This window comes from Crinia signifera, chromosome 19, assembly GCF_055691185.1.
Source record: "Crinia signifera chromosome 19, ASM5569118v1, whole genome shotgun sequence".
Lineage (NCBI taxonomy): Eukaryota > Metazoa > Chordata > Amphibia > Anura > Myobatrachidae > Crinia > Crinia signifera.
Genome location: NC_139226.1, coordinates 52011311 through 52038409, shown reverse-complemented (window position 1 = coordinate 52038409; position 27099 = coordinate 52011311). Strand labels below are relative to the sequence as shown.

At 44.1% G+C, this 27099-nt stretch overlaps 1 protein-coding gene across 1 annotated transcript in view; it reads left to right on the top strand.

Annotated features, from left to right (window-relative positions):
- The window catches only part of CACNG6 (calcium voltage-gated channel auxiliary subunit gamma 6), a 127500-nt gene that overhangs the window by 91845 nt on the left and 8556 nt on the right, over positions 1-27099 (top strand). The window contains exon 2 of the mRNA XM_083162588.1: positions 20086-20160. Coding sequence (XP_083018714.1) covers positions 20086-20160 — 75 coding nt within the window. The remainder of the gene's footprint in view (positions 1-20085; positions 20161-27099) is intronic.

The window sequence follows — 27099 nt, the reverse complement described above, 5'->3', positions numbered from 1 at the left end:
TACCTATAAATACTGGGATGTAGTAAAGGACACTTAGAGCCCCTTGCACAAATTAGTTACGGGACACTTAAGCTGCCTTCCACCTAGTTACTGGTAGCTTGTGCCTCACATGCCACAGCTGGTGTCTGAGCTTGGTCATACCTCCCAACATTATTAGTCTAGAAATCAGGATGCTCATATGGCTTAGCTGCACGTGCGCACGAAAAAGGGGGCATGGTCTATGTCATAGGGGGCATGGCCAGCCCTGCATAAGCTGCTGGCCATGCCTCCAGCCCATATGAATAGATATGCAGATAATGCAATCTGCAAGCATATCCATGGCAATCAGTTAATATGCAGAGAAATATTGATTAGGAGAATTGTGATCATTTTCTGAGCAGGATAATTGATTATTTGCTGCACAGGAGAACGACAATCAATTGTTGTACAGGTGAATGGCGATCATTTGCTGTGCAGAAGAATAGTGATTATTCGCTGTCCAGGAGAATTGTAGACTTCATTTCTTGATTCTGATAAGCGAAAGTCCCCTTGCATAGTATCCTTGGCACCCACACAGGCGGGGGTTGGAGGTGGACAGGGGTGAGCCCAGGCAAGTGCTCGGCATCCCCATGCAAACGCGGGCGGGTACCTACCTTCTGGGGCGGTTGGCTGATGTCAGATGTTTGTCCAGTTCCAGGAGCAGGATGCCGCAAGTCTATGTCAGCAGAGATTTGGGAGCACTGTAGAAATCATTCAAATGATCCGACCAGCGGCTTCCTCTGCCTCTCCTCCGGCAGTGTGTCATTTACATCAGTGACCATCTCTGGTCGCTGATGAAAACGGGACACTGAGCAATATGATTGCTGAGCAATATGTGTACACACCATATGAATGAGATGAACATGTTTACCGGAGTGAAGGGAAAGGATGTAATTTTGTAAATTAAAATTAAAAAAATAACAATAATAAGAACACATGACCTTATTCTGGTACACATGCAACGCTGCGAATTTTGCAGCGTTGTGTGTGGATTAACCCCTTCAGTGGTACTCCGGGCTAGGCTTCAGTGCCCAGACTGGCAAACTCTCTGCTTGCTAACGTCACGCCACACACAGCCGGGTTGCTGGGGGCAGGGCCGGCATCGGCTGATGTAGTGCTCAGCGGCACTGCCCTGCTCTAGGAGACAGAGTGTTTTTTTTTTTTTTAAAGTAGTACTAAAAAAACCTCGCCCAGTGGGGAGTGCTCCCTAAAAAAAAAATACCACTGAAGGGGGTAAATGTTCGCACAACTGCCCTTCCCCTACCTCGCTCAGCGAGTGCCCCGCATGGCTGCAAATGGATGTTTTGCATTCGAAGCCTTGACCCACCCTCGGCAGCCATGTCACTGCCTAATTTCCATGGGAATGCCCAGAGTTTTCAGTGAAACACCCATGAAATGCTGGGTCCCATGGGCAAAGCCCTTCACCACCGCCCCATGCGCCCCTCTCGCACCCAGAGTATGCACATGCACAGAAATGCGCATACAGGAAACATTACTCCCCCATGTGGATGCGCGGGGAGCGTAGAAACCAGAATAACCTCCACAGTTTCTGTGCTGTGTACAGAACATGTGTATGTATAGTGGCTACCAAATGAGAAGCATCAGAAAGTGCTGTGATTGTGCTTCCTGCCACAATAAACTTGCTTGCTCTTCCTTTTTCTCCTATTCTGATGAATGCTTTTCTACTTGGGCTTCCGTCTGCAGCAGTGCGCTATTATCTCTAGCACTGCTTGCAGGTGAAGCATTACGCAGGACGCCCACACAGGCACAGGATTGGGTTTGCAGAATGTATGTGCAAGCAAGCAGCAGTTATATTGTAAGCCCTCCATATCTGAAGACAGCAATGTGCCTGATTTCCATTCACTCTCAGCCCGGAATGTCAGAGCGTTGCTTACATACTGTAGCCTTTTGCTTTTAACATAAGTGAGACTGAATAATTGTTTAAGCAGTCGTCTTTGTGAGAATGCACTGTGATGTGACAGTGTACAGTACTTACATATAATTATTTTATTCATCAGAGCAACATTGTACAGAATCAAACGACATCATTCATCAAAGGACAAAGGGCAGGATGCTCCAAACAGAAATGCGGTAAAACCCTGTTATTGGGGTTTTTACCACATTTCCATATGCTCTAATGCCCCTCTGCCTGGTCAGCACTGCATCACAGGTCCCTCCCAGCATGCCCTGTGGCCAGGCTGTTGGTCTTCGCATTGACAGAGGGACTCCCAGGTCTTAGACACAGAAGTCCATCGCTGGAGCTGCATCACAAAGGGCAAGAACTGTCCCTTGCGTTAATAATCGCATATGTTAGTGCCGGCGGAGAGGGGGGGCAGATGTTAGAACATCCCGCCCAAAATATGCAAGAATTGGCGCAAAAGCCTACTCTAACTATTGGCTAATGCAAGTAGTTATACAACATTAGCATCATAAATGGAGTAATGTTATATAGATGGCAAAAAAGTATGTAAAATAATCACCAAAAGCGTGAAAACAAACAGGAAATTCATCAGGGGCTGGCTGGCAACTTTTAGCCTGGGGCAAGTCCAGAGCACTAGTCCATAAGTAACAGCGCATCACCGATTCCTGGAGATCCAGCCCCCGCCCCCGAAAAAAATTAAATATTGGGCGGAGAATAATTCAGTAAGAGGGAGTAGCCACGATTGCTACCCACATTCAGATGAATTTGGGGTGGGGGAGGGGGGGGGGGGTTGGGGGCCTGAAGGCTGGGAAAACCCCCTGCTCCCCCTTTATAATAACAGCAGGACACCACAGGCTGCTCCTCCTGTATAATCATAACAGGGCACCACACACAGCTTCCCCTGTATGATGATAATAATAATAAGACACTATAGGCTGCTCCCCTTGTGTAATAATATCAGGACACCACAGCAGAGGCGTAGGGAGGGCGGAGCCAGTGGAGCATACGCTCCAGGCGCCGAAGGGGGCGCAGGGCGCCGCCCCCCCCTCCGCAAATGAGCCAGGAGTCCGGCACTCGCTTAGTTTAACTTTAAGGCTCTCAGCCCAGCCGCTGAATGATGGACGCCACCGCTAGCCATCCACCCGCACCCACCCGGGAGAAGCTCCATGTGGTCACTGCTGCTGCTGAGCTCCTGCATTGTCACATGCGTGCAGGAGCTTAGCAGCAGCGACCACGCAGACGGCATCCAACCAAGGAGGACTACATTTATCACCATGTGTATCTGTCCCACCAACTGTTTCTTGATGGGATCTTTAGATTCTAGTAGCTGGAAGCAAAAAGAGAAAGAATGTGCCGGCTAGCGGTGCGCAAGCAGATACAGCTCTCTCCTACTTTGTTATTTTTCATACTAGGATGTATTTCCGATTGTGTGTTTCTGACGTTATCCCACAGCCCTTGTAAGGGTAGTGGATAGCATCAGGTATGAGTACCGGCATCAAACCCTCCCCCTGTCGTGCCCAGCCATTGAGCTTAATTACGAAGCACTTAAGGAGGACGGGCGGCCGTCCATTATTACTCTGCCAGGAGAAGCCAGCATCAGTGCCTGTCAGTTAGCCAGTGTATGATCTGAAAGCACTGCGGGTAGTCATATACCACAGCTGCCTGAAGATCCTGGCATAGACAATATTGCTACCAAGCATTGCACTATATTTAGACATAGACTGGCATTATACCGCTGCTGCAATACAAGCACCAACGGTGAGCGACGGCTGAGCCGGATTATTGCAGGCTAAGGCCAATTTCCACGTGCGGGCCCGCAGAGGATTAACGCCAGCCACGCTAAGACGGTACATAGTACTGACCCCCACATATATCCCGGTAATATCTCTGGGTAACGGGAACTAGTCAGTTATGTGGCAATACCGTCTGCAGTGGGCATTTTTCACTATCAAAGAGTTTGTTGACATATTAAAACAATGTGCCCGATAACGTACTAAACACACTGACCAATTCAGACTATCTAAGTGTTTATGAGAGAGCGATCTGCCTGCCACCTTCATTTTAATTATTTGTAATTTCCTACTATCATTGTTGTTTGTCTCCTCTATTTTTTAATACATTTCGCAGTATTTTATAATTGTCTATTAAAGGTTACATTTTATAACTACTAGGTGCACCCATACTATAGGACATTCTTTCTCTTTTTGCTTCCTGATATCTCCCATTGTCCTGGGGTAGCACACCTCCGCTCAAAGAATTATTATAAATAAACATTTTTTGTACTTGGGGGTCCTAATAATATTTGGTCTTGTGTGACTGACACCCTCCTTCTATGATTCTAGTAGCTGTCCTAAAGTTGGGTACACACTAAACGATGTGTGTACGTAGCGACAATGGGCCAGATGCACTAAGCTTCAAAAGTGATAACATGGAGAGTGATAAACAGCCAGCCAATCAGCTCCTACCTGCCATGTTACAGACTGTGTTTGAAAAATGTCAGGCAAGAGCTGATTGGTTGGTTGTTTATCACTCTCCATTTTATCACTTTTGAAGCTTAGTGCATCTGGCCCATTGTCGCTACGTACACACATCGTTTAGTGTGTACCCAACTTTAGGACAGCTACTAGAATCTAAAGATCCCATCAAGAAACTACAGTGGGGGGACAGATACACATTGTGATAAATGTTATACAACATTTTTCTATAGATGCTATGAAAGCACTAACTGGGAAGGAATAAAGATGTGATACATGTATTTCTGACATAAAACAGAAGCTGATCTTATGATTTACTGAGGGTAGAGAAAGATCTAACATTGTTTTTTCGTACGTGCATTTCAGTAGAATATTTACTGGTCTGTCAGGAGTGTTTCTTTCCTCATAGTACATTTGGGCCCTTATTCTGGTTCAGTTGCAAAAGCAATTTCCTTCTCAAATGGACAAAACCATGTGCACTGCAGGTGGGGCAGATTTAACATGTGCAGAGATTTAGATTTGGGTGAGTTATTTTGTTGTTTCTGTGCAGGGAAAATACTGTCTGCTTTATTTTTACACTGCAATATATATATATATATATATATATATATATATATATATATATATATATATATATATCTCACTTTGATGTAAAACCCCACCTAAATCTAATTCTCTCAGCATAAGTTACATCTGCCCCCTGCAATGCACATGGTTTGCATACCCTCCAACATGACCCATTCCATTAGGTACGAAATGCTCAGTTCCTGGACTTCCCTGCTAGTGCCAGTTACAGAGGTTGGACTCTAGCACAGTCCAAAATTCAAACATGGGGGCCACAACAACTGTCAGTGAGTCAAGGACAGTGATGTTTGGGGTGGCAGTAGGTGTGGCTCCCCTTTTTGATATTGGACTGTGCTGGAGGCTCACATCTGCAACTGCCACAGGCAGGGGCGTAGCTAAGGGTTCATGGGCCCTGGTGCGAAAGGTCAGCTTGGGGCCCCCCTACATACAACAAAATTAAAATCTTGGTCTGTTTATATTTTAATACATCAAGTATATTATGTTAATAATAGAACTAACATTTAAACATAGGATAGTAGTTTATTTAAATAAAATATTAAAAGAACAAAGATGATAAAACTGGAGAGGCCCAGGTTAGCAGTTTCCTGGCTTTCAATCTTTTCAAAATGCAATCCTAGTGGGGAAGGACAGTCTGCAGTGACATCGCAGCACTGCATGCAATGATAGTGGCAACAAGCAATTACTCCCATTAGAATGTCCAGTGCATGCATTGTTACCACTAACTAGTCTCTTCCAAGTTCCATGTGAGATCCCCATAACACTGTCTGTAACTAATGTGTTATCCTTCACAAAGGTGCAGGCAAGATAAAATGATAGTTTAAGGTGAAGCCTCCAACATTTATATGTATGCAATTGCCCACTCACTCTGTGTTCTGCTCACTGCTCCCCTCTCACTGTGTCCAGACTCCCGCCAGCCGCCGCAGGTGCTCCACAGTCCTTCTGCTCCACGGCGCTTTGTATACTCTGCAGAGTATGGGCCCGCGGAGGAGTGTGGGAGGTCCTCCTAATCCATGGCGCCTCAGCAGACCATACGCCAACAGAGGAGTACAGGAGGGTACGTGCCAGAGCCGCGTGATGTCAGCGCGACGCACGCTGGCCGGGCCCGCAAAGCACCACTGGGAACGGGTGCTACTGTTCACTACCCTCATCCAGGACGGCCGGACAGTGGCGGGGGCTGGGCCCCCCTGGCTCAGGGGCCCGGTCGCAGGTGCGACTGCTGCGACCCCTGTAGCTACGCCACTGGCCACAGGCAAGGTAGTCCAGAAACAGAGCATTTTGTACCTAATGGAATGGGCCATGTTGGAGGGTATGGGTATGGTTTTGTCCATTTGAGAAGGAATTTGCCTTTGCGAGTGAACCAGAATAAGGTCCTTGGTTATTATCACCGACCAATCAGCTCCTACCTGTCATTTTTCAAACCAAGCCTGTAACTTCACATCCCTTCTGTGGCTGACTTCCCTTTCTAGCAGGACCTTAGATGTCACTCTCTTTATTCTAAACATAATTTTTGCAAGTGTCACACACCCATGACCTGTTCCACTAGAAGCAGATACCTCACTGATAGAGCTATTGCTCCTGCATAGGAGGCTGTAAGTTCCAGCTATATGACACTACACAGCTCTGCTTAGTAATGGTTTTGGACTAACAATTATACATACTGTAGTCAGAATCTGTTACTGTGCAGCAAAGTGTCCGCCTCCAATGAGACAGGTCACATGTTCCAATCTTGTTTGGTTCTAATGTTTTTGTTTAAAATAAATGTGAATGTGAAATTTAACAAGATTTATTGAGCTCATTTCTGAATTGTTCTTTTATATACTTACATATCAATATATAAGGTGGTGTGTGGTGGTGGTGGGGGGCACCGATATTTATCATGCCTCAGGCTCCACACAACTGGGACAAGCTTACACCACTGTGCACATGGGCAGCATGACCGGCGAGTTCCTGAGCGCCCATAAACGTGTGTTTAGCTGCAATACAAGGGGAGCTACATGTGTATTAGCCTAGGGCACCTGTACCCTGAAGAGATTTATCAAACCATCTAGATGGCATTGTAGCTATCATTTTATAGAGGGTACTAGAACATAATCAGGGCAGCCGAGGGCTTGCTGAGGGGGGGGGGGGGGAGGAGGCAATAACACCCCCCCTCGACTTTAAAGTGTTTTTCACCCCCCTCTAAACATTTTTTTTGGGGGGGGGGTGGTCTAATTGCAGGAGGTGGCCACGCCTCCTACAATTAGGCCATGCCCCCAAAAAATTCCCGGGCCCGGCATACATCTCGGCTGCCCTGAATCGATTGCTTAATCAGGTTTTTAAACATGTTTAATAATCTGGTATTATCTGCAGATCTTTTTTATATGTGTGGGCATTCCCAATTCGTCTTCTTCATCTATTTACATTATGAACAGCAATCGATTGGGCAATTTTCAGATATGAAGATGCAATCTTTAGATGGAAAAATCTGCCGATCACTGAAATAAATCTGTAATGTGTGTGTGCAAAGTCAGATAGATTGCAAAATCCATTTATCTGGCCAAAAAATCCCTGGATCTGGAAATCCATAAATTGTGATTGCTGATGTATGGGGCCCATTAGATTTACTTATTTGCGCTGCAGCTGCACAACAACTCTATGCATCCTTACAGCTTTATTTTTTTTGCAGTAGGCTAGTACTGTACTACTACTACTTACTTGTATCAGCAGGTTGTATATTTCTAGTGATTTATTGTATTCTTTCATTATTTACAATATTACATTTTTAATTAAAAAAACAATTGTATTCTTGAATTAATGTTTGCATTAATGATGACCTGTTGCAAAGGAAATATAATTTGTGTTGCACTTGATTCCTAGATTACTAAACACATAGGGAGAAATTTACTGAGAATGGGATGTCGCCATGGATAATCAATCAGATACCATCTGTTATCTTCTAGAAGGTGCCAATTAAATAGGATGTAGATTTTGATTGGTTGAACATAGCAACATCCCTTGTTAAATAGAATGCCCATATTAGTACATTCCCCCCATAGTGATTGGTAGACAAAGTATTCAATGGAATGACAGAGAAATGATCTTCAGCAAAATCCATTACAGTATCATTAAACTGCAAAGCTATAACTAAATCATTGACTAAAATTAGACTAAAATGTTAGTCAAGATCAACACAAAGAGGAGTATTCAACACCCCTGTCGGCGAGCTATGACGGCTAGAAGTGCCCATAGCTCACCATTACGTATTCAACGCCCTCCCTTTCACTCGCCGTTTCCACCTCGCTCATTCCCTTTGGTGAGGTGGAAACGGTGATTGTGGCCATTAACACGTCAGGGCTCACCACAAAATGCAGCGGACTCGCAGCATTTGCGTCAAACCTCTGCGTTTAATGGGACCCTCGCTGTCCTCTCACAGTAAGGATTTCTCCCTTACATTAAATACGTAGGGGTTTGATGGTGAGGATGGCTTGTTTTCAGCCAGGAAAAGCCATTCTCATCGTACAAACCCCCTCATCGTCCTGCATTGAATACCGCCCTAAATCTGGACAAAAACGGCTGCTATTTCTGACATGGGAAATAGAAGCTACCGCCTATTCAATGCTGCCTTTTCCCACAGCATTGAAGGCAGATCCAACTTTATAACTAGTTAGATCTGTTTTGTCAGAAACGGCCATGGATTATCGAATTCACTACCGTTTTTCCACATTCTGCTGCCGTTTTCTCCGACAAGTACGCTTTTCGACACTCGACAGGTGGAACATTGACTTCTGACTGTCGAATATCTGTCGAGCGGAGTGAAAACAGCCCAGGATATTTTGATTGGGAAGTTTGACAGCCGGAATCCCGTATTAAATACCCTCTTAAAACTTAGTTGAAAATCCTTGGTAAAATGAACACTGCACTCTGCACGGTGACATTACTAAAGAAGTCATGTTCATATTCTGTCCATCATTTCTCTATTGCATCTTAGGAAATGATAGACATCATCTGATTGGCTGCTCTGGGCAATATTACCTCTTTTCATTTTAGAACCTTTAGTATCACCCTGTCTCACATTCAAATATCTCTCAATATTTTTCTAATAACTCTCAAATCTCAGTAGCTCCCAATAGATCCCTGTATCTATCAACAGCTTTCAGTATATTTCAAAACTTTTCAGTATTCAGTAAGGCTTAATAATGCCCATGTATTGCCTTCCAGTCTCTACAGACCTGCAGCATCTCACCCTGTTCTCGAATTCTCTCAATTTGTTTCTCAATTTTAACTGCTCATGTGCTTAATATTCTGTTGCTGGCTTGTCTCTTTTGGAACATGTTGTAGCTCCACCTAGTGGCAGCCTCCTAAAATACAACCTCCTTTGGCTCCTATGGGGCCAGGTGCATTACACAGACACATGACCACACTGCAGAAAAGCGGCTGTATGTGGTTTAGCCCATTGGAAGTAATTTCTTGCACTTTTTTTTTCTGAAGGTTTTTATGGTCTCAGGCCACAGTGTGTAGGATGACTGAAAGTTCAGTTTATGATTATTTGGGCTCTACTTGCTAGTCTGAATGCTACAAGCAGGAGGAGGAGTTTGCAGGTGCACACTAAATATAAATGCTAGACCTTTTGATATCTTTGCGATATTGCATTGGAGGTTATAGTCTGAATGCTATACATGTGTTTTTTTAGAACTTGCTAATTACTTCAGATATTTCAAGAAATACTTTTCCAGCATTGTCACACTAATACAGCTCCAGTTACAGAACTTGTGGGTGGTGAGCCCAGGTGCAAAAATATAATTTGAGCCCCAAACCTTTACCCCAACCCCAGTTCACAATATATCAGTGGGTGACAGGGAGGAGCAGAGAGGCAAATGGGGGGCAAAGTGTGACAGGGAAAAACAGTGGGTGACAGGAAGAGGATGACAGGGACAGCAGTGGGCAGTCCTCAGGGCCCCGGTGCAGTAGCGCACGCAGGGGGGGTTTTTGAGTACCCAGAAACCCCCCTAGGAGTCTAAGGGCCCTAGGCTAAAAGCTGAGGGTCCCCTCTTTCCATGGGTACAAGAATTTTAAAAATCGGCCCTTGGGAACCGGAGATATCTGACTTCAAAGCAGTGGTCCCCATCCAAGCCTGTTAATTGCTCTTCCCAGTCAGATATTTCAGGTTCTGTCTGATTAAGAGCTTTTCTGAGGGTATATTCCAAAAGCTGGGATTCTCCCCCTTTGCTGAACACTAGTAGCTTGTCTCTACTGTTCCCAAAACCAGAGATATCAGCCTTCCAGCAGCTGGTTACTGCTCCAGCTCCACAAAGCTGGTATGTAGTTTTATATACTCGTTGGCAGATTGCTCTGCCTACTGAACTCTGATCCCCTAGTAGTCACCAATATCATTTGGTAGGTGGGATTCTCTAGTTTTTAATTTCTGGGAACTGGAGATATCTGCAGTCAAGCAAGCTGTCCTCCCACCAGAAAATTATGAATAATAAGCCCACTCCACTATACACCCCTCCTCTACATATTAAACATCCTCTACCACCCTGGAAGTTATGTATCAGGGCCCCTTCATTCAGCCCAATGCCCCCTTCTCCCACCCCATCTCCCACCATCTGTGCTGTTAAAGGTGTAATTAGTGGAAATTACTGATCCAGGCCCTACATGCTGAGCGGTTGATATAATACCCCCTACCACCTGGGGGACATCAAAGCTTCCCCCACCCCTAACGCTGGAGGATCGGTAGGTGCCCCAATACATTGCTATGCCCAGGGGTCTACACTGCTGTTGACGCCCCTGTATGTATATATATGTATGTATATATATATATATATATATATATATATGTGTGTGTGTGTGTGTGTGTGTGTGTGTATATATATATATATATATATATATATATATTATATTATTATTTATATACATTTGGTCTATCTATAATACTTTAACTGACCCGTCTTATACTGGGTCACCTAAGTGTCCATCTCCGTGCTTTGCTCCGCCCCTCTGGAAACCCCCTTCTGAAAATCCTGCGTTTGCCACTGCGGTGCACTGCACCTGCTGCTCCAATGGTAGTTCCACCTCTGGATCTGACCAAGAAGTGGGCCCGCCCTGCCAAGGCCCCTTTCAGCATTTGAATCCATAAAAACATCCTTTATTATAGATCTGGACCATCCTGATGCCTGCCTTTTTTACATGAACATGTTGATGGTTCTTTTAAAGAAAACCATTATGTCCCGTTCACACAAATATAATCCAGGATCTCTCTGGATAGAAACATCAAGCTAAAGAACTATCTTCTGTAAAGGAACCCTCACATTTGTGTTCCTGAGACTCTTTATTGAGAATTGTTGACAGACAGTTATGCCAGTATATATGAGATGAGCATAATTATTGACTTTCTATCTCGAGTGGTGTAGCTTATATTAGTAAAGATGTCAAAAGTTCTGTCTCTGCTTGTGAGATACATATCAGATATAAGGTCCCTAGGCCTGAAGGCATCTACTAAACCTTGGACCATAATACTATTTGAGTAATAACAGATCATTCCAGCAAAATGACTCATTTGTAACCTCTTGGTAGAGGATTTCAGTTGTTTGAGATCTATTGAATGATCGGTTGTACATTTTCTTCTGTTTATTATCTGCAGACCAGTAGACACACTTCATGTTTTCTAGGTGGCCTGGGGATCTTACCGTGACAGTTGTGCTCTGCAAGGTGCTCTGGGACATTGGGACTGTTAGGGATCTTGATCTTGACGCACAGCATTAAACAATAACCAGAGCTATATTTGAGATGGGGTGGAGGGTGTGTGATGTCATCTCCATGCTGGATAGGCCTGTTTTCATCGCAGCCACCGAGTACGTCTCTGGCTACTTCTAGATGCGGTGACTGGTGCCCAGTGGAAAAAAATCATTCAATGGTCAGCCACTAAGGAAGGATTTTGGTCATATTCGCTCGGTTGTGAAGTCCATTCGCACAGTGCATATATTCATTCACAAGGCCGGATTTCACTATAGTGGGGTGGAGTGGAGTGGGGTGGAGTCTACCAGATCGCTGGCTGCTGTACATTCTCTGCCATGCGATCCGGTCCGAATTACCCCCATTGCCATAAATAGTGCGGCATACAATCCTTATGATTTATGTTTGTAGTACCGAGTGACGTACCTCTCTTTGGGCCTTATTTTGGTTCATTCTTTCTGACAAAATCCTTCTTAGATGGGCAAAACCATGTGCACTGCAGGGGGGCAGATGTAACATGTGCAGAGAGAATTAGATTTGGGTGAGTAATTTTGTTTCTGTGCAGGGAAAATACTAGCTGCTTTATTTTTACACTGCAATATAGATCTCACTTTGAAGTAAAACCCCACCCAAATTTAATTTTCTCTGCACATGTTACATCTGCCCCACCTGCAGTGCACATGGTTTTGCCCATCTAAGAAGGATTTTGTCAGAAAGAATGAACCAAAATAAGGCCCTTTCAGACCAGACAGGTTTAAAATGTGCTCTGCCCAATCACTAATAGTAGAGATAAAGGGATTTGTTAAGTTAAAATTGATATGACAAAGAATGCCCCTGGTGAAAACGACGGTAACTATTATATAAAGGAGTTAGCAGCAACAGTCACAGTATCAGGACTAAACCTTCTAAAAGGACCACAAATCCGTTTCCTTCCAAATTCCTTCTCCTCTTCTATCCTGATGAAAGAAGACACATCTGTCAGAGTTACTCAAGTCGCCATTTCATCACAGCAAACATAAAAAGAGGCCAATTTATAAATACAAAAAAGTAAAACAAAAATCCCTACTTATGTTCCTCAACATTAAACGACAAGAACGTGAATAGTTATCGATGAGACTGCTGGAATAGGAGGTACTGTATACACTGTAACACGGGGATGGGGAACCTTCGGCCCTCCAGCTGTTGTTGAACTACACATCCCAGCATGCCCTGCAACAGTTTTAGCATGGCCAAATAGCAAAACTGTAGCAGGGCATGCTGGGATGTGTAGTTCAACAACAGCTGGAGGGCCGAAGGTTCCCCATCCCTGCTGTAACATATAATATTATCTAGTATATGTACTGTATTTATTCTTACAGTAGAACAAGTAGAGAGTTCTAGATGAATTCAACATTTTATTTATTTTCAATTTACTACTGGTGTACAAGTAATAGATTTATCCTTTATAAAAGTACATACTGTATACTGAGGCCAAACGCAGATGATTTTTGGGATTAAAAACAGACTGCACATACAACAGCAATGGCAGACTGTGATGCTCTCCACATACTTGCACACCTTCATTAAGTACTCTGTATCGCTGTCTGTAAAATGGGTGTTTCTCGATGGAATCCCACGGGAGTGTCATTCCATAGTTGTGTAGTGTAGTAGTGCATACTTGCCTACCTGACCATCTCCATGAGGGAGAAAATGCTCTGTTCCTGGGCTTCCCTGGTAATGTATGATTGCCATCACCTATGGGGAGCTAGGTAATTGATAAGAAAGGCATTACACCACAGGTGATGGCAATCATACATTACCAGGGAAGTCCAGGAACAGAGCATTTTCTCCCTCATGGAGAGGGTCAGGTAAGCAAGTATGTAGTAGTGTATTCAAATTCTGTACTTGTTTGAGGTGTGAAGGCCGAAATGGGACACATCTCTGACTTCTCTTTTGCGCCCATTACAGAGTGTTGTACACTGTAAATATCAATATTAGTGATTACTGCTATAGCAGCAGCCCAAAAAAAAAGTGGGCTTTCCCACTGTAGTTGGGGCTATGCTCCTATTATAGGGAAAATATGTTTGTTTCCTGCGCACCAAGTATATACCTATGTTTTAGATCGCGCTGCTAAACTACAGGGCTGTTCGCCTTGTGCAAGTTAGAATGTCTTTGGGGGTGGTATTTAGGGCTCGAGGTCTTGTGAGTGAGGTAGATGGGTGTATTGATGTTGTTAGCCTTTTTACTAGATGTAACTGAGCACTTCATAATGTTTGCAACAGTGTTAGTATAGGTACAGTGCTTGCGTAATGTTGCAGTTAGGGAGTTGTTTCAAAAACATGTGTATCAAAGTCACTTTGGACAATGGGCCTGATTCTATCACTCTCCCGGGCGTTCACATAGGGGAAGCGATGTTTGGCGCCTGAGCATGCACAGATGCCGGTTGCGATTGCCTTAGTTTTGCGTGTACGCTCCAAATCATTCGATGGTCAGGGACTACCGAATGATTTTGTCCCTGCACCCAAGGCTGCGAATGGTGTTTATGCAAAACACCCATTCACAGCTGCATGGAAAACACGGCGAGCAAGGGGAGGGCAGGCATCTGGATGAGCGGCGGGCGGCATTAAAATCACATGCAGCGCTGTGAAATTCGCAGAGCTGCATGTGAACCAGAATCAGGCCTGATATCTAATTGAAGTCAGAGAATATAAAATATTTAAATGATGCCTGGATGACAGCTACTGTATAGTATGAAAATAGATTTATTTATTCTTAGAACATATGATGAACAACAATAATTGCAGGTTTGATTGAATCAATTTGAGCATATATGTTAAATAATTGTGAAAAATGATTGGATAAAAAATAGTTAAGCGTAAAGAATTATACAATTAAAATATAAAATATATAATAGCAAACAAAATCGCACTTCAGTAATTAAAGCAAGGTAATTAAGAAGATTGCGGCTGATAATGGGTGTGGCTTATTGTCTGTATGACACTTTTCTGACTAAGCTTCTCAGTCTAGTCTTTGACCCGAATGTCGACACTGTCGACACGGACACCGTTGGAAGTGAACCGCAGCCGCTCGCTATGCTTCGGGCACGGTCTTTGTGATGTCGCTGGGTTGATGTTTAAGGGAGATTGCGGCATCCCGCAGATCTGCATTAAATGTGAATCACTTGGTACCATTTTCTGTAGGGCAGTGTTAATGAGTTACCTTGGTCAGGACTGCAGGGAAGGGGATTGAGGTGCATGCCGGCATTTGTCTGTGCTGCTCAGCCGCTCAGTACATGGTACAGCAACTTGGGTCCAGCCACTAGTACACTACAGATGGGATGCAGTTAAAATCCCGACGGTCAAAATCCCGACAGGGTCAAAATCCAGAATGGGTCATAATACCGACAAGGACAAAATCCAGACAAGGTCAAAATCCTGACATTTAAAATCCCGACAAGGACAAAATCCTGACATTTAAAATCCCGACAAGGTCAAAATACCGACATATAGAATGTACAGGTGAAACAGTCAACATGACTTTGTGTTGACAGGTCGCGAGGTTGACATGGGTTTTTTCACTGTTTTTTGACTCGACGTGCTGACAGGCGGTATTTCATGCCCTACCATCCACTAGGGGGTGGTAGGAGAATAAAATAGTGCCCAAAGCATCGCGAGCGGCTGCGGTTCACTTCCAACTGTGTCCATGTCGACATTTGGGTAAAAAACTGTGAAAAAACCCATGTCGACCTCGCGACCTGTCGACGGAAAGTAATGTTGACTGTTTCACCTGTACATTCTATATGTCAGTATTTTGAACATGTCGGGATTTTGTCCATGTCGGGATTTTAAATGTCAGGATTTTGTCCTTGTCGGGATTTTGCCCTTGTCGGGATTTTGCCCTTGTCGGTATTATGACCCATTCGGGATTTTGTCCCTGTCGGGATTTTGACCATCGGGATTTCATACCAAATCCCTACAGATGGCTGCTTGCAGTTTGGGTGTCACGAGCACGCGGCCACAGCTGGACCACTGATCGACTTTTGCTCCTCCACCTTCAGTCTCCGCAGAATTCACCATCCACGTCCTCAGCCCGTTCTGTCCCTTCACCTCAGGTGCCTGGGCACCCATCTTCTTCTGTGGTGCCTCCTTGTCTGTCTGGTTGCCTATCGGGTCACGTGACCTTGCTATGATCCCTTCGTTTATCTTAGCAGAGTTGGTAATTACGACCATTGTGTGAATTGGTACTGCTTGGTACTGCATGGGTATGGTTATGGGTATGGGTGATTAAGTCTGTGTGTGTTCCAATGCTTTTCCCTTACACGGCCTTTCTTCTGGGAGAAATTGAGTTTTTATGCAATAATTTTTCACAATTATTTTACATTGTCATATGTGCCCAAATTGATTCAATCAAATCCTGCAATTATTATTGTTCACCATATGTTCTAGGAATAAATAAATCTATTTTCATGGTATAGCTGTCAACTAGGCACGATTTATATATTTTATAATCCATTGTCCAGAGTGTCTTTGATACATATGTTTTAGAAACTCCCTACGTGTATCTTTTAATTGCAACATTACACAAGTATTGTACCCATGCTGACACTGTTGCAAACATTATAAAGTGCTACAGAATTATAGACAGATTCCGTTCCATCTAGTAAAAAAAGCTAACAACATAAATACACAAGACCTTGAACGCTGAATACCACCCCCAAAAACATTCTATGCTCTTATTAGCATACGGCTGCAAATATAGCTGCCCACAGACGTCAACATTTGTAACCAGTTCACATTCAACACATTCAATTAGCCTGGTGGTTTACTTTGCTACTAATTGCCATCAAAAATCCGCTGGACGGAGGTGAAAATTATGCAATGAAATGGCCTTTTTTCCCCATGCCAATAATAAGGACTTGCGTGAAATGAGAGGGTTTCTTTTCCAAATCAGATTTTGTGGTTCTTTACACATATTTTACCAAGCTGTGAGGTTCAGTTTTGGAAGGTCAAATTCCATCTGATATTCTAAACATTGTCATAGTGTTCACATCTAGTCCCTTGCTGGTGCTTAGAGTAGAAGTCTTGTTTTTAGATCAGGGAGCTAGTGACTGTCACTATAGTCTGTTCTCTCCTTCCCTACTCTAGGTTAGATACCAGCTAATCAATCTGGCTATTACTGATGTGTTTTTTTTTTTTTACTTTTAAGTGCTGTCCACTTATATAATGCTCTACTTATTACATTACTATTGTCTCTTTTTATACTGTTAGTCCTTTTCTTTACCTTCGTTATTATTATCCATTTTAATCTATTCCTCTTGTAATCCTAAAGGGGTTTACACACATTGCGAATTGCATACAATTTTGACTATATAGTGGAAATTGTCTAGCTAGTTAACCAAAATTGCACCATGTTTCCCCTGCAGCCGACAGTGATGCACAGCCAGCCCCGTGGGGTCACTATCGGCCAGCAAAATAGACAGTGCTGGCAAGTCTATTTTGACTATGTCATCTGTAATGTATTTGGCCATAGACCAAATTGGACATTGTCAAAATCAAAAGTGCATGTAGCCAAAATCCGTTCCATGTGCTATTGTATAGTCAAAATCGCACCGTGTGTACACCCTCTGTAGTGCGCTACTCTGTAGCTTCGAACATTTTTAGTCTCTTTCCTAAAATGCATCTCTGAGCTCCCCATCCTATCCTGTCTAACTACCTCCAATAAGTGGTGTTCTTTACTCCTCCCTGGACCCTCTATAACATTAGCAGATCCAACGGTGGTTTGTTTGTAATAGAGGTTTGTCCACATGCAAAGTAAATTAAACCAGAAATTTGGTTTATTAAACAATAGAAATAGGAAGCAGGGTGACACAGGGATAACAGTAATGTAGCAGGTTCAGGTTGTAGAGATATCCAGTTTCAGCCAGGAGAAGTTATGGGTATAGTGGGAATTGTAGTGCATGCACTCTGTATATGGAGATTATAGTGGTGGCAGCTAGATGTGTATGGTATGTATACTGCAGTGGTGGTGGGACAATGTAATTTGGGGGCTGAAGGAAGCATCAATTACATGTCTTCTCTGCCATTATCTACAGTAAGTCTGTTTAGGATAGTTTCTCCCTTTTTTTTGTTTCATCCATTACTGCCCTTTCATTGGTTTCTCTATTTTATCTTTGTGTCTACATATCATGGTTCTTTCTCACCTCTCCTTCTATCTTTCCTGTTCCACAGTATACTGTATCTTTCGGCATTGCTCTGCTATTTCCAATGCTTCCTCCTTGTAATCGCCCTCAGAGCCTCAGTTATTCCAGTGTGTTGATAATCCATGTTCTCAATACTGGCTTAGCACAAAACAAATGCCCCCCTCCACTGCTTATAAATTGGCCCCTCCACTGCTTGTACAATGGCCCCTCCACTGCTTGTAGAATAGCCACCTCCACTGCTTGTAGAATGGCCCCCTCCAGTGCTTGTAGAATGGCCCCCTCCACTGCTTGTAGAATGCCCCCGTCCACTGTTTGTAGAATGCCCCGTCCACTGCTTGTAGAATACCCCCCTCCACTGCTTGTAGAATGGCCCTTCCACTGCTTGTACAATGGCCCCCTCCACTGCTTGTAGAATGGCCCCCTCCACTGCTTGTAGAATGCCCCCGTCCACTGTTTGTAGAATGCCCCGTCCACTGCTTGTAGAATGCCCCGTCCACTGCTTGTAGAATGCCCCCCTCCACTGCTTGTAGAATGCCCCCCTCCACTTCTTGTAGAATGCCCCCCTCCACTGATTGTAGAATGGCCCCTCCGCTGCTTGTAGAATAGCCACCTCCACTGCATGTAGAATGTCCCCCTCCACTGCTTGTAGAATGGCCCCCTCCACTGCTTGTAGAATGGCCCTTCCACTGCTTGTACAATGGCCCCTCCAATGCTTGTAGAATGGCCCCCTCCACTGCTTGTAGAATGGCCCTTCCACTGCTTGTACAATGGCCCCTCCACTGCTTGTAGAATGGCCCCCTCCACTGCTTGTAGAATGGCCCCTCCACTGCTTGTACAATGGCCCCTCCAATGCTTGTAGAATGGCCCCCTCCACTGCTTGTAGAATGGCCCCTCCACTGCTTGTACAATGGCCCCTCCAATGCTTGTAGAATGGCCCCCTCCACTGCTTGTAAGAATGGCCCTTCCACTGCTTGTAGAATGGCCCCCTCCACTGCTTGTAGAAAACACATGCATTCAGGTGTGTTTTCCCACAAACAGATTTTCTTCTTCAGGTTTTGAATCTATTCCCCTTTTTATTAACCTACAGTATAGCACAGGTTCTCGAAGTCGGTCCTCAGGACCCCACACAGTGCATGTTTTGCAGGTATCCTTACAGAATCAATTCAATTAATTAGCTCCACCTGTGGATCTTCTAAAATGTGTCAGTGACTAATGAGTGCACCTGTCGGGTTAAACACACAATAAAGTCTCAGACGCTGGAATGGGCAGTGCTCCAGATATTTAATATGTACGTCAGCAGCCTCTGGATAGGGGGTGATCCAACCTGCGAAAAGCAAAATAAAATGTAAAACAATCCAGATAATAATAATAATACATAAAACAGGTATTTAAAGAATAATAATATTTAATAAACACAGAAAAAAACCTCACCTCACCTGTCGGTTTACCTGGAAAATGTGAACTGTCTGGGGTCCCGAGGATCGAGTTTGAGAAACACTGACCTAAAATATGATAAAAACCCTTATTGCAAATGTATATCCTGATCAAATATATAGTATAGCATTGAATGTCTGTTTTTTACTTCATGCATTGAAATAAGTTATCTGAGTCTATGGGGTATATTTACTAATGTGCAGTTTTTAAGAAGCGGAGATGTTGCACATATCAACCAATCAGATTCTACTTAACATCTACAGTATCTAGCTGTTTCTACAAGATAATACCTCAAATATGTTTGGTCTAAAAAAAAAAAAAAAAACACCACTAGTCTTGTCATCCTTCAGAGCCAATCAGAAGCCTGTTTTGAAAGCTGGAATTTCCGCCAGTTTAATGATGTTGCCTGAAGTTTCCCAGGAGCACTGTCAGCAATGTGCAGCCCAGTGTACCTGTATAGGAGGTGACGGACTTCAAGCAGACATCTAACAATGGAATTGTATAAGATAAATGTTACTACTGTCCTATGCTGTGAATGCGACATATTCTGTATGTGCTCTGTTTCTGTGTCTCCAATGTTTAATTGTATTTATGATACAAATATTGTGATGCAGAGTATGTATGCTCCGATATTAGTAGCATTCCTGACGCTGTGGGTTATATGAAGCTGTGAGCAGATTAATCCACAGACACTTAATTATTCCTAACCTGTATACAGCGATTACTTACACCCGTCACTTAGTTCTGCATATTTTCTCTTGTAGATTCCAATTGTTCATATTTCAAGTTCTTCACTACTGGTGAAAATGCATACATATTCCAGCGCGTCACTCACAAGGGTAAGTCCCATGTTGCATCTACAATCATTTGTTATAAGAATTGTTCTAAAATAGTACTTACTCCTATAGATCTTCTTATGCAAACAGAATACAAAAATGAGGTGAATATATATAAATATACCAGGGTCGCCAGAAATACCAACATTTGTGCACAAGGACGTGATCGCGCTAGCTACACCCCCAAAACATGACATACCATATTGTAACGGTACAGAGAATTCAGTTGCACCTCTACCACAGCCGTGCATAGTAATTTCAACAGAAAGCAGGTCCCAGCGGCTTCCTTTTCTGGCACGGAGTATGTGATTATGAGAAAAATTCATAGTTTCCTCCAGCACACTGAATAATATCAGTAACCAAAGAGATCTTGGTTACATATATTTGTGCAAATGTATGAATATGCCTCCAAGCCATCTGAGTATTGGGGGTCCCTATTGCAATATCTCGGTTCGAGGTGCGGCACCCCAAAAAAAATTAGCACAAGCCAGAAAGCCCAGAGCAGCACACCAGTGGAAAAAACGAAAATAGTAATAAATGTTAGTGTTAAGAGGCCAGAGCTATGTACAGAAAGTGATACAGAAGTGATGAATGTAATTCAATATTAATAGTGAAATTAACTGTAAAATATTAATAGTGAAAAGATTAGTGTTAAATAGAATGTCCCATCTCAGAGCCATCCAGCCAAACCAATCCAGGGGCTCTGCTCACAACACCCATGTTACCACCATTCTGGGTCTATGATTAACTAGGAAAGAGCCACATGATAATGCCTCCTTACGGCACTTGTGATGTCATTCCACCTTCTCCACTGGAGTGAAGAAGAGAGAAGAAGAAACTGCTGGAGGGACAGAGAAATATGTGGACAATTTGTGCAGGGGGTAACACTGTTTTGCACATTATGTGTATAAGCAAAACTACTGTGGGCATTATGTGTAAGCAACCCTGCTGTGTGGAATACAAGTATGAGTACTACTATGTAGTGTAACTTGAATAACGGGTACTACTGTGTGTCATAACGTGAATAAGGAGCACTACTGTGTGGTGTAATAGGAATCAGGGTCACTATATGCAGTGTAAATATGAATATGATTGTGCTACCGTGTGGCATATTTTGAATTGAGGGTATTATTGTGTGACCACTGTCTCTTTTATAAATTATGGGGAGTAGGTTACAAATTATGTAGCTTGCAGGGGGTGTCGAAAACCCTGGCACTGGCTCCACCTGATGGGGAGGGAGGGGGGGGGGGGGCAGTATACATTCACGTACTTGTGATACTCTTACTGCCAACATGTGGCAACCATGCACATGGCCTTTATACAAAAGAAAATACAAAATGAGATGTAATGCGCTGCTGGATATAGTATTTCTCCGAATAATCAACTAGAGCAAAATGAATGAGGACACACTGTTTAACAAGATATAAATTTATATAAAACATAGGATTGAAAATAAGCACATAATTTAAATACACATAATAAACAATTCAAAAAAAGGTGTGTTCACAAAAATCATTAAAGAATTAATGAATGACAAGTCTCAATTGGATCTCCGATTTTGAAGTGACCAATACTGTTAGTATAGATACAAGTAAGATCTTTAATGAGAACCTACAGGCTGTCAGCAGATGGTTAATAGTTTTCCATAGAGTGAGGGGTTAGTAAGTCAGGTATAGATGTTAAAGCCAGTCCTTAGCATGTGAGCAGAACACGCACATGTTATAATGAAGTGGAAGCAGGCTCAAGTAAGTAACAGGCAGTGTTGTATTGCAAAATCTCACCCTCAATTTTCACACATCCCAAGGACAACTTAGGTGGCCAAATGATTGAAATATTCGCTCACCCTTGCAACAGCAGTATGTCCGGGCTGTTTAGGATGGTCCTATGGAGAGCCTGTAGTTTTTTTCAGTGGCCAGAGTGGTTGCACGCCAAACGAGTCCACGTGCAGTAGGAGACGGAGTGACCGCCCAGACCACAGCGGGGCAAAGATCGAAGTCGGCGGCAGATAAAGTCCACGTACAGCAGGAGATAGAGTAACCGCCCGGACCACAGCGGGACAAAGATCGAGGTCAGCAGCAAACAGCTGATTGACCAGCAGCGTAGAGAGATGGCTGCGCATCAGCTGCGGTTCTGACTCTTAGGGGTTTATTCTAGTTCATTCTTTCTGACAAAATCCTTCTTAGATGGACAAAACCATGTGCACTGCAGGGGAGCAGATGTAACATGTGCAGATAGAATTAGATTTGGGTGAGTTATTTTGTTTCTGTGCAGGGAAAATACTGACTGCTTTATTTTACACTGCAATATAGATCTCACTTTGAAGAAAAACCCCACCCAAATCTAATTCTCTCTGCACAAGTTACATCTGCCCCACCCGCAGTGCACATGGTTTTGTCCATCTAATGCCCCTTTCAGACCGCACTTTTAAAACGGTAAATTGCCGTTTTTTTACCGTTTTAAAACGGTAATGTGTGCGGTCTGAAAGGTCCAGTCCCACTTAACCGGTTAGAAAATGCCGTTTTTTCTAACCGGTTAAAATGCAGGGTCCTACCCGTTTCTGAACCGGTATTTTAGCGCAAAAATCGGCTCAGAAACGGTATTTAGGACCCAGCCAATGAGCTGGGTCCTAAATTCAGCACAGTGAATACTTAATGAGCGCTCATTAAGTATTCACAGCACTGGAGCCCCCCCAGCGCGTGTCGACACCCCCGCGCGCGTGTCGACGCCCCCCCGCGCGTGTCGACGCCCCCCCGCGTGTCGACCCCCCCCCCGCGCGTGTCGGCGCCCCCCCCCCTGTCGACTTACCCCGTGCCGGTATCTCCGTTGTGGTTCCCGGCACTGCAGCTCAGTATGCTCGGAAAGCACTTATGAAAAAAGTGTCTTTCAGAAAATGGCTGCCCCCCATACGGAAGACAGTTTTTTTAAACAGGGTTTCCTATGGGGCAGCCATTATCTGGAAGACACTTTTTTCATAAGTGCTTTCCGAGCATACTGAGCTGCAGTCCACAACGGAGGTACCGGCACGGGGTAAGTCGACACAGGGGGGGGGGCGCCGACACGCGGGGTGGGGTGGGGGGGGCGCCGACACGCGCGGGGGGCGTCGACACGCGCGGGGGGCGTCGACATGCGCGGGGGGGCGTCGACATGCTCTCTGTCGACACGCGAGCGGGGGGGGGGAGCTGCACGGAGGGGAGGGCTGAAGGCTGCACTGGCTTTGACCCTGTATTTGGAAAGTTTCCAAAAACGGGTCTGCCAGTGTCAAAAAATCGGCACTTAAACGGTAATATACCGTTTAAGTGCTGCGGTGTGAAAGGGGTTTTATCTGGCAGACCCGTTTTTGGAAACGTTTCCAAATACAGGGTCAAAGCCAGTTATGCGGTCTGAAAGCAGCATAAGAAGGATTTTGTCAGAAAGAATGAACTAGAATAACCCCCTTAGTCACAGCAAGACGGAGTGCCGGTGTACAGATATCCCACACTGTGACTCCCTCCTGAGATGCAGCCACTGCCTTTGTGACCTGTAGCAGTAGCACCCCAGCAGCAGCAGCCTTATACATAATACTTCTCGACAACCACCTTTGAGAAGAAACATCTGCATGGGGCTGGCTTATCCATTTTTTGTAGGTCAAAACTCCCTAGAGAATCCAGCTTAGGGCTGGATTTATTAATATTGCGTGGAGACTCCACTACAGGTTTCTCTGTTCTACTACCACCATATCTCATTGGCAGTGTCGGCAGCATCAATTATGGGGAGACTCTACACCAGTATGGCCAAACAGGTCCTCGATATCCACCAACAGTTCATGTTTTCAACACCACCTGTGGATCTGTAGACCGTGTCATTTAGGAATGATTGCAACATGTGTTAAAATGTAACAGTTGGTAATGGCTTACACTAGATGGTTTCTATTAATGGTGGTCGACCATAACAAAGCTTCGATTCGCTATACCATAACCATTTTCCAGACCACATACCTTGTGCACAGGTGTAAGCCATTACCAACTGTTACAATTTCACAAATGTATATGGTATAGGGGATTGAAGCTTTGTTATGGTCAACCACTATCTAGTTAGTCAAAACTATCTAGTTAGATGCCTAAAGATAATTGACTGTGTCTAGATCGACAGCAACGGAAGTTAGACACCAACAGGAGCATGGTCTGCAGTCACATGGTCAACATGATTTTCTCACGTTTTTTGGTGCCAAAAAAATCGTCGACCACACCCCAATTGCTCTAACGCTGGTGTCTAAATTCCGTTACTGTCGATCTAGACACAGTCGACTTTTTTTGGTATCTAACTAGATGGGTTTGACTTAGTGTGGTCAACCATATCATGGTCAATATAGACATCATATATTCCTTTACCGGATACCTGGAAAATGTGTACTGTTGGTAGATCTTGAAGACCGGTTTGGCTACAATATTTTTGCCCCACATTTTGGCTTTGCCAGCTTAGTGCTAATTAAACTTGGGGTTGGGAAAACTTGCTTTTTCAAAAAAATTATTGTATACATTTTTCAACATGTGCAGTGGCGGGCTGGGCCGGGGGGGCATGGTGCCATGTGCCCCCCCGGGCCGCTTCATCAATTGGTACTGAGGGCTGCCTGGTGGTCTGGTCCACTATTGCTACAGCCTCTGGTAAACAGCACCGTCCGTGGCTCTAAGAACATGGCCGCCGGCCTCCTGCACTGAGGACATATCACAGGCAGTGCAGGAGGCCACTAGAGGGCGGTCTGTGGGCAGGACGAGAGGCCAGAGCACCAGGAAGCAGCGCATCACACGGAACCCTGCCTCTGGCGGCCGGCCTATGCGTCCACTGCACCATCCCCCTGCTAGTGCTGCAGGTTTGAAACAGAGCCTCGGTATCCACCCGTCGGAGTGGTGGAGAGCCCATCCTCAGGTAATAGCATCTGCACAGGGGGAGAACAGGACTGAGGAGAAGCCTGTGATGTCCTGACTCCTCACCTGTTATTGTGCAGGGGGAGTAGCCTGCAGTGTCTTGTTATTATGAAGAGGGAGTAGCCTGCGGTGTCCACTTATAATGTAGGGGGAGCAGCCTGTGGTATTTATTAACAGTTACTATGCAGGGGGATTAGCCAGTGGTGTCCTCCTGTTATTATGCAGGGGGAGCAGCCTGTGGTGTTCTATTATTTTTTATGCAGGGGGAGCAGCCTTTGGTGTCCTATTCTTTTTATGCAGGGGAGCAGCCTGTGGTATCCTGGTTTATTATTATAGTAGAGGAGCAGTCTGTGGGGTCCTGCTGTTGTTGTTATTATTATTATACAGGGCCAGTACTCTGGTCTTGCCCCCCAGGCTAACATTTGCCAGCCAGCCCCTGAACATGTGCCTGGCCAGATAGCTGCCAAATGGACATCTAGTATTCAAGAACATGATTCGCCTTTGAAACAAAAGTGATTCCAGAGAGATCTTATTGAATTGTATTGGGAAGTGAGAGCACTGTGTCGGAATACATGGCTAGAGATAAGTGTAGAAAATAGAAATGATCAGAGTCCAAGGGTTTGCTTGTAAAAGAGCAATTATTCTAGTTAGTTAAGCCCTTGGTTATGCAAGAGTTTAGAGTTATATAATCTTTACCAGGAATACATCCAATGAAATTTAGATGTTATAAAATAAATTAGAAGTTTTTGGGTTCATGAGTCTGCTGAAACTAATCTAAGAACTTCTGCTCCAATCCTGGTATTCAATAATTGGGTACTTGTGTAGTTTCATGCTTTGTTCCCATATTAAGGTGTGAATATATTGCAGAAAGTAGAATCACTAGTGCCTCATGGAAATGATGCCATACAGTATATATTTTTGTAGGTTTTTCTTTGAGCGCTTCTCTAATTATAGATGTACAGCCAGCTATATGGTTCTAGTAAGAATACGGGGTACTTGTGTAGTTTCACGGCGCCAGCACGTGCTACTTCCGGGTATACGCTCGCCACGAAATATGTCCAAAAAAGTAACTTAACTCCATGCCAACATGGATAGTTCATACCTCCACTATCCATGTTGGTATGGAGTTGATTTTAAATAGCGTGGCGAGCGTAGCGAGCCACCGAGCCCGCAGCGTGGGCGAGCGAAGCGAGCCCCGCAAAGGGAATCAGAGGTGGGCGCCGTGAAACTACACAAGTACCAATAATTGTTTTTCATGGTCAGTCCCAAATAACATCATCATAACTCTTCAACTAGAGGTTTTCCTCTCTTTATATAATTCATATTAGATGGTCAAGTGTTCAGTAATTGCTTTACTGCATTTCACATGTAGAAGCATCATTCAACTCTACTCCACTGATTTCAGTCAGTGGACATTACACTTTTTATATATTTGTAAATCATATTTCTCACCAACTTGCGCTGAAGAGACAACATGCAGTGGAAATTCTATTCTAAGCATTGGCTGTGAAGTGGGAGAAGGTAATGTGCGGCCAGTAACATTAGCAATTTTACCTTGCACCCTGCAGATTAGTGCAGGAAAACTACTGTAGCAATATTAGTGTGAGAGGCGTAACTCTTGGAGGCAATGGAGTCATCTGCCGCCATGCTCCTGCTTCCAAGGGGTGTCTCATCTCCCCTGCGAGTTTGAATCAGTTCATTGAAAGCCATCAATATTGCTTCTGTGGCTGACTCCCCCTCCTAGCAGGACCATAGACATCAGATTCTCTTTATTCTAAACAAGGCATGTCCAAATTATGGCCAGCTGTGAAACTACAAGTCCCATCATGCCTTGCTATTAGGGAATACTAAAAATATGGCAAGTCATGCTGGGATGTGTAGTTTCACAATAGCTGGAGGGCCTCAGTTTGGACATGCCTGTTCTAAACATAATTTGCAAGTGTCACACCCTTGATTATAACCCATGACCTTTTCTACTAGAAGCACTGATGGAGCTATTTTCTCCTGCATTGGAAGCATGCATATTTTATATATATATATA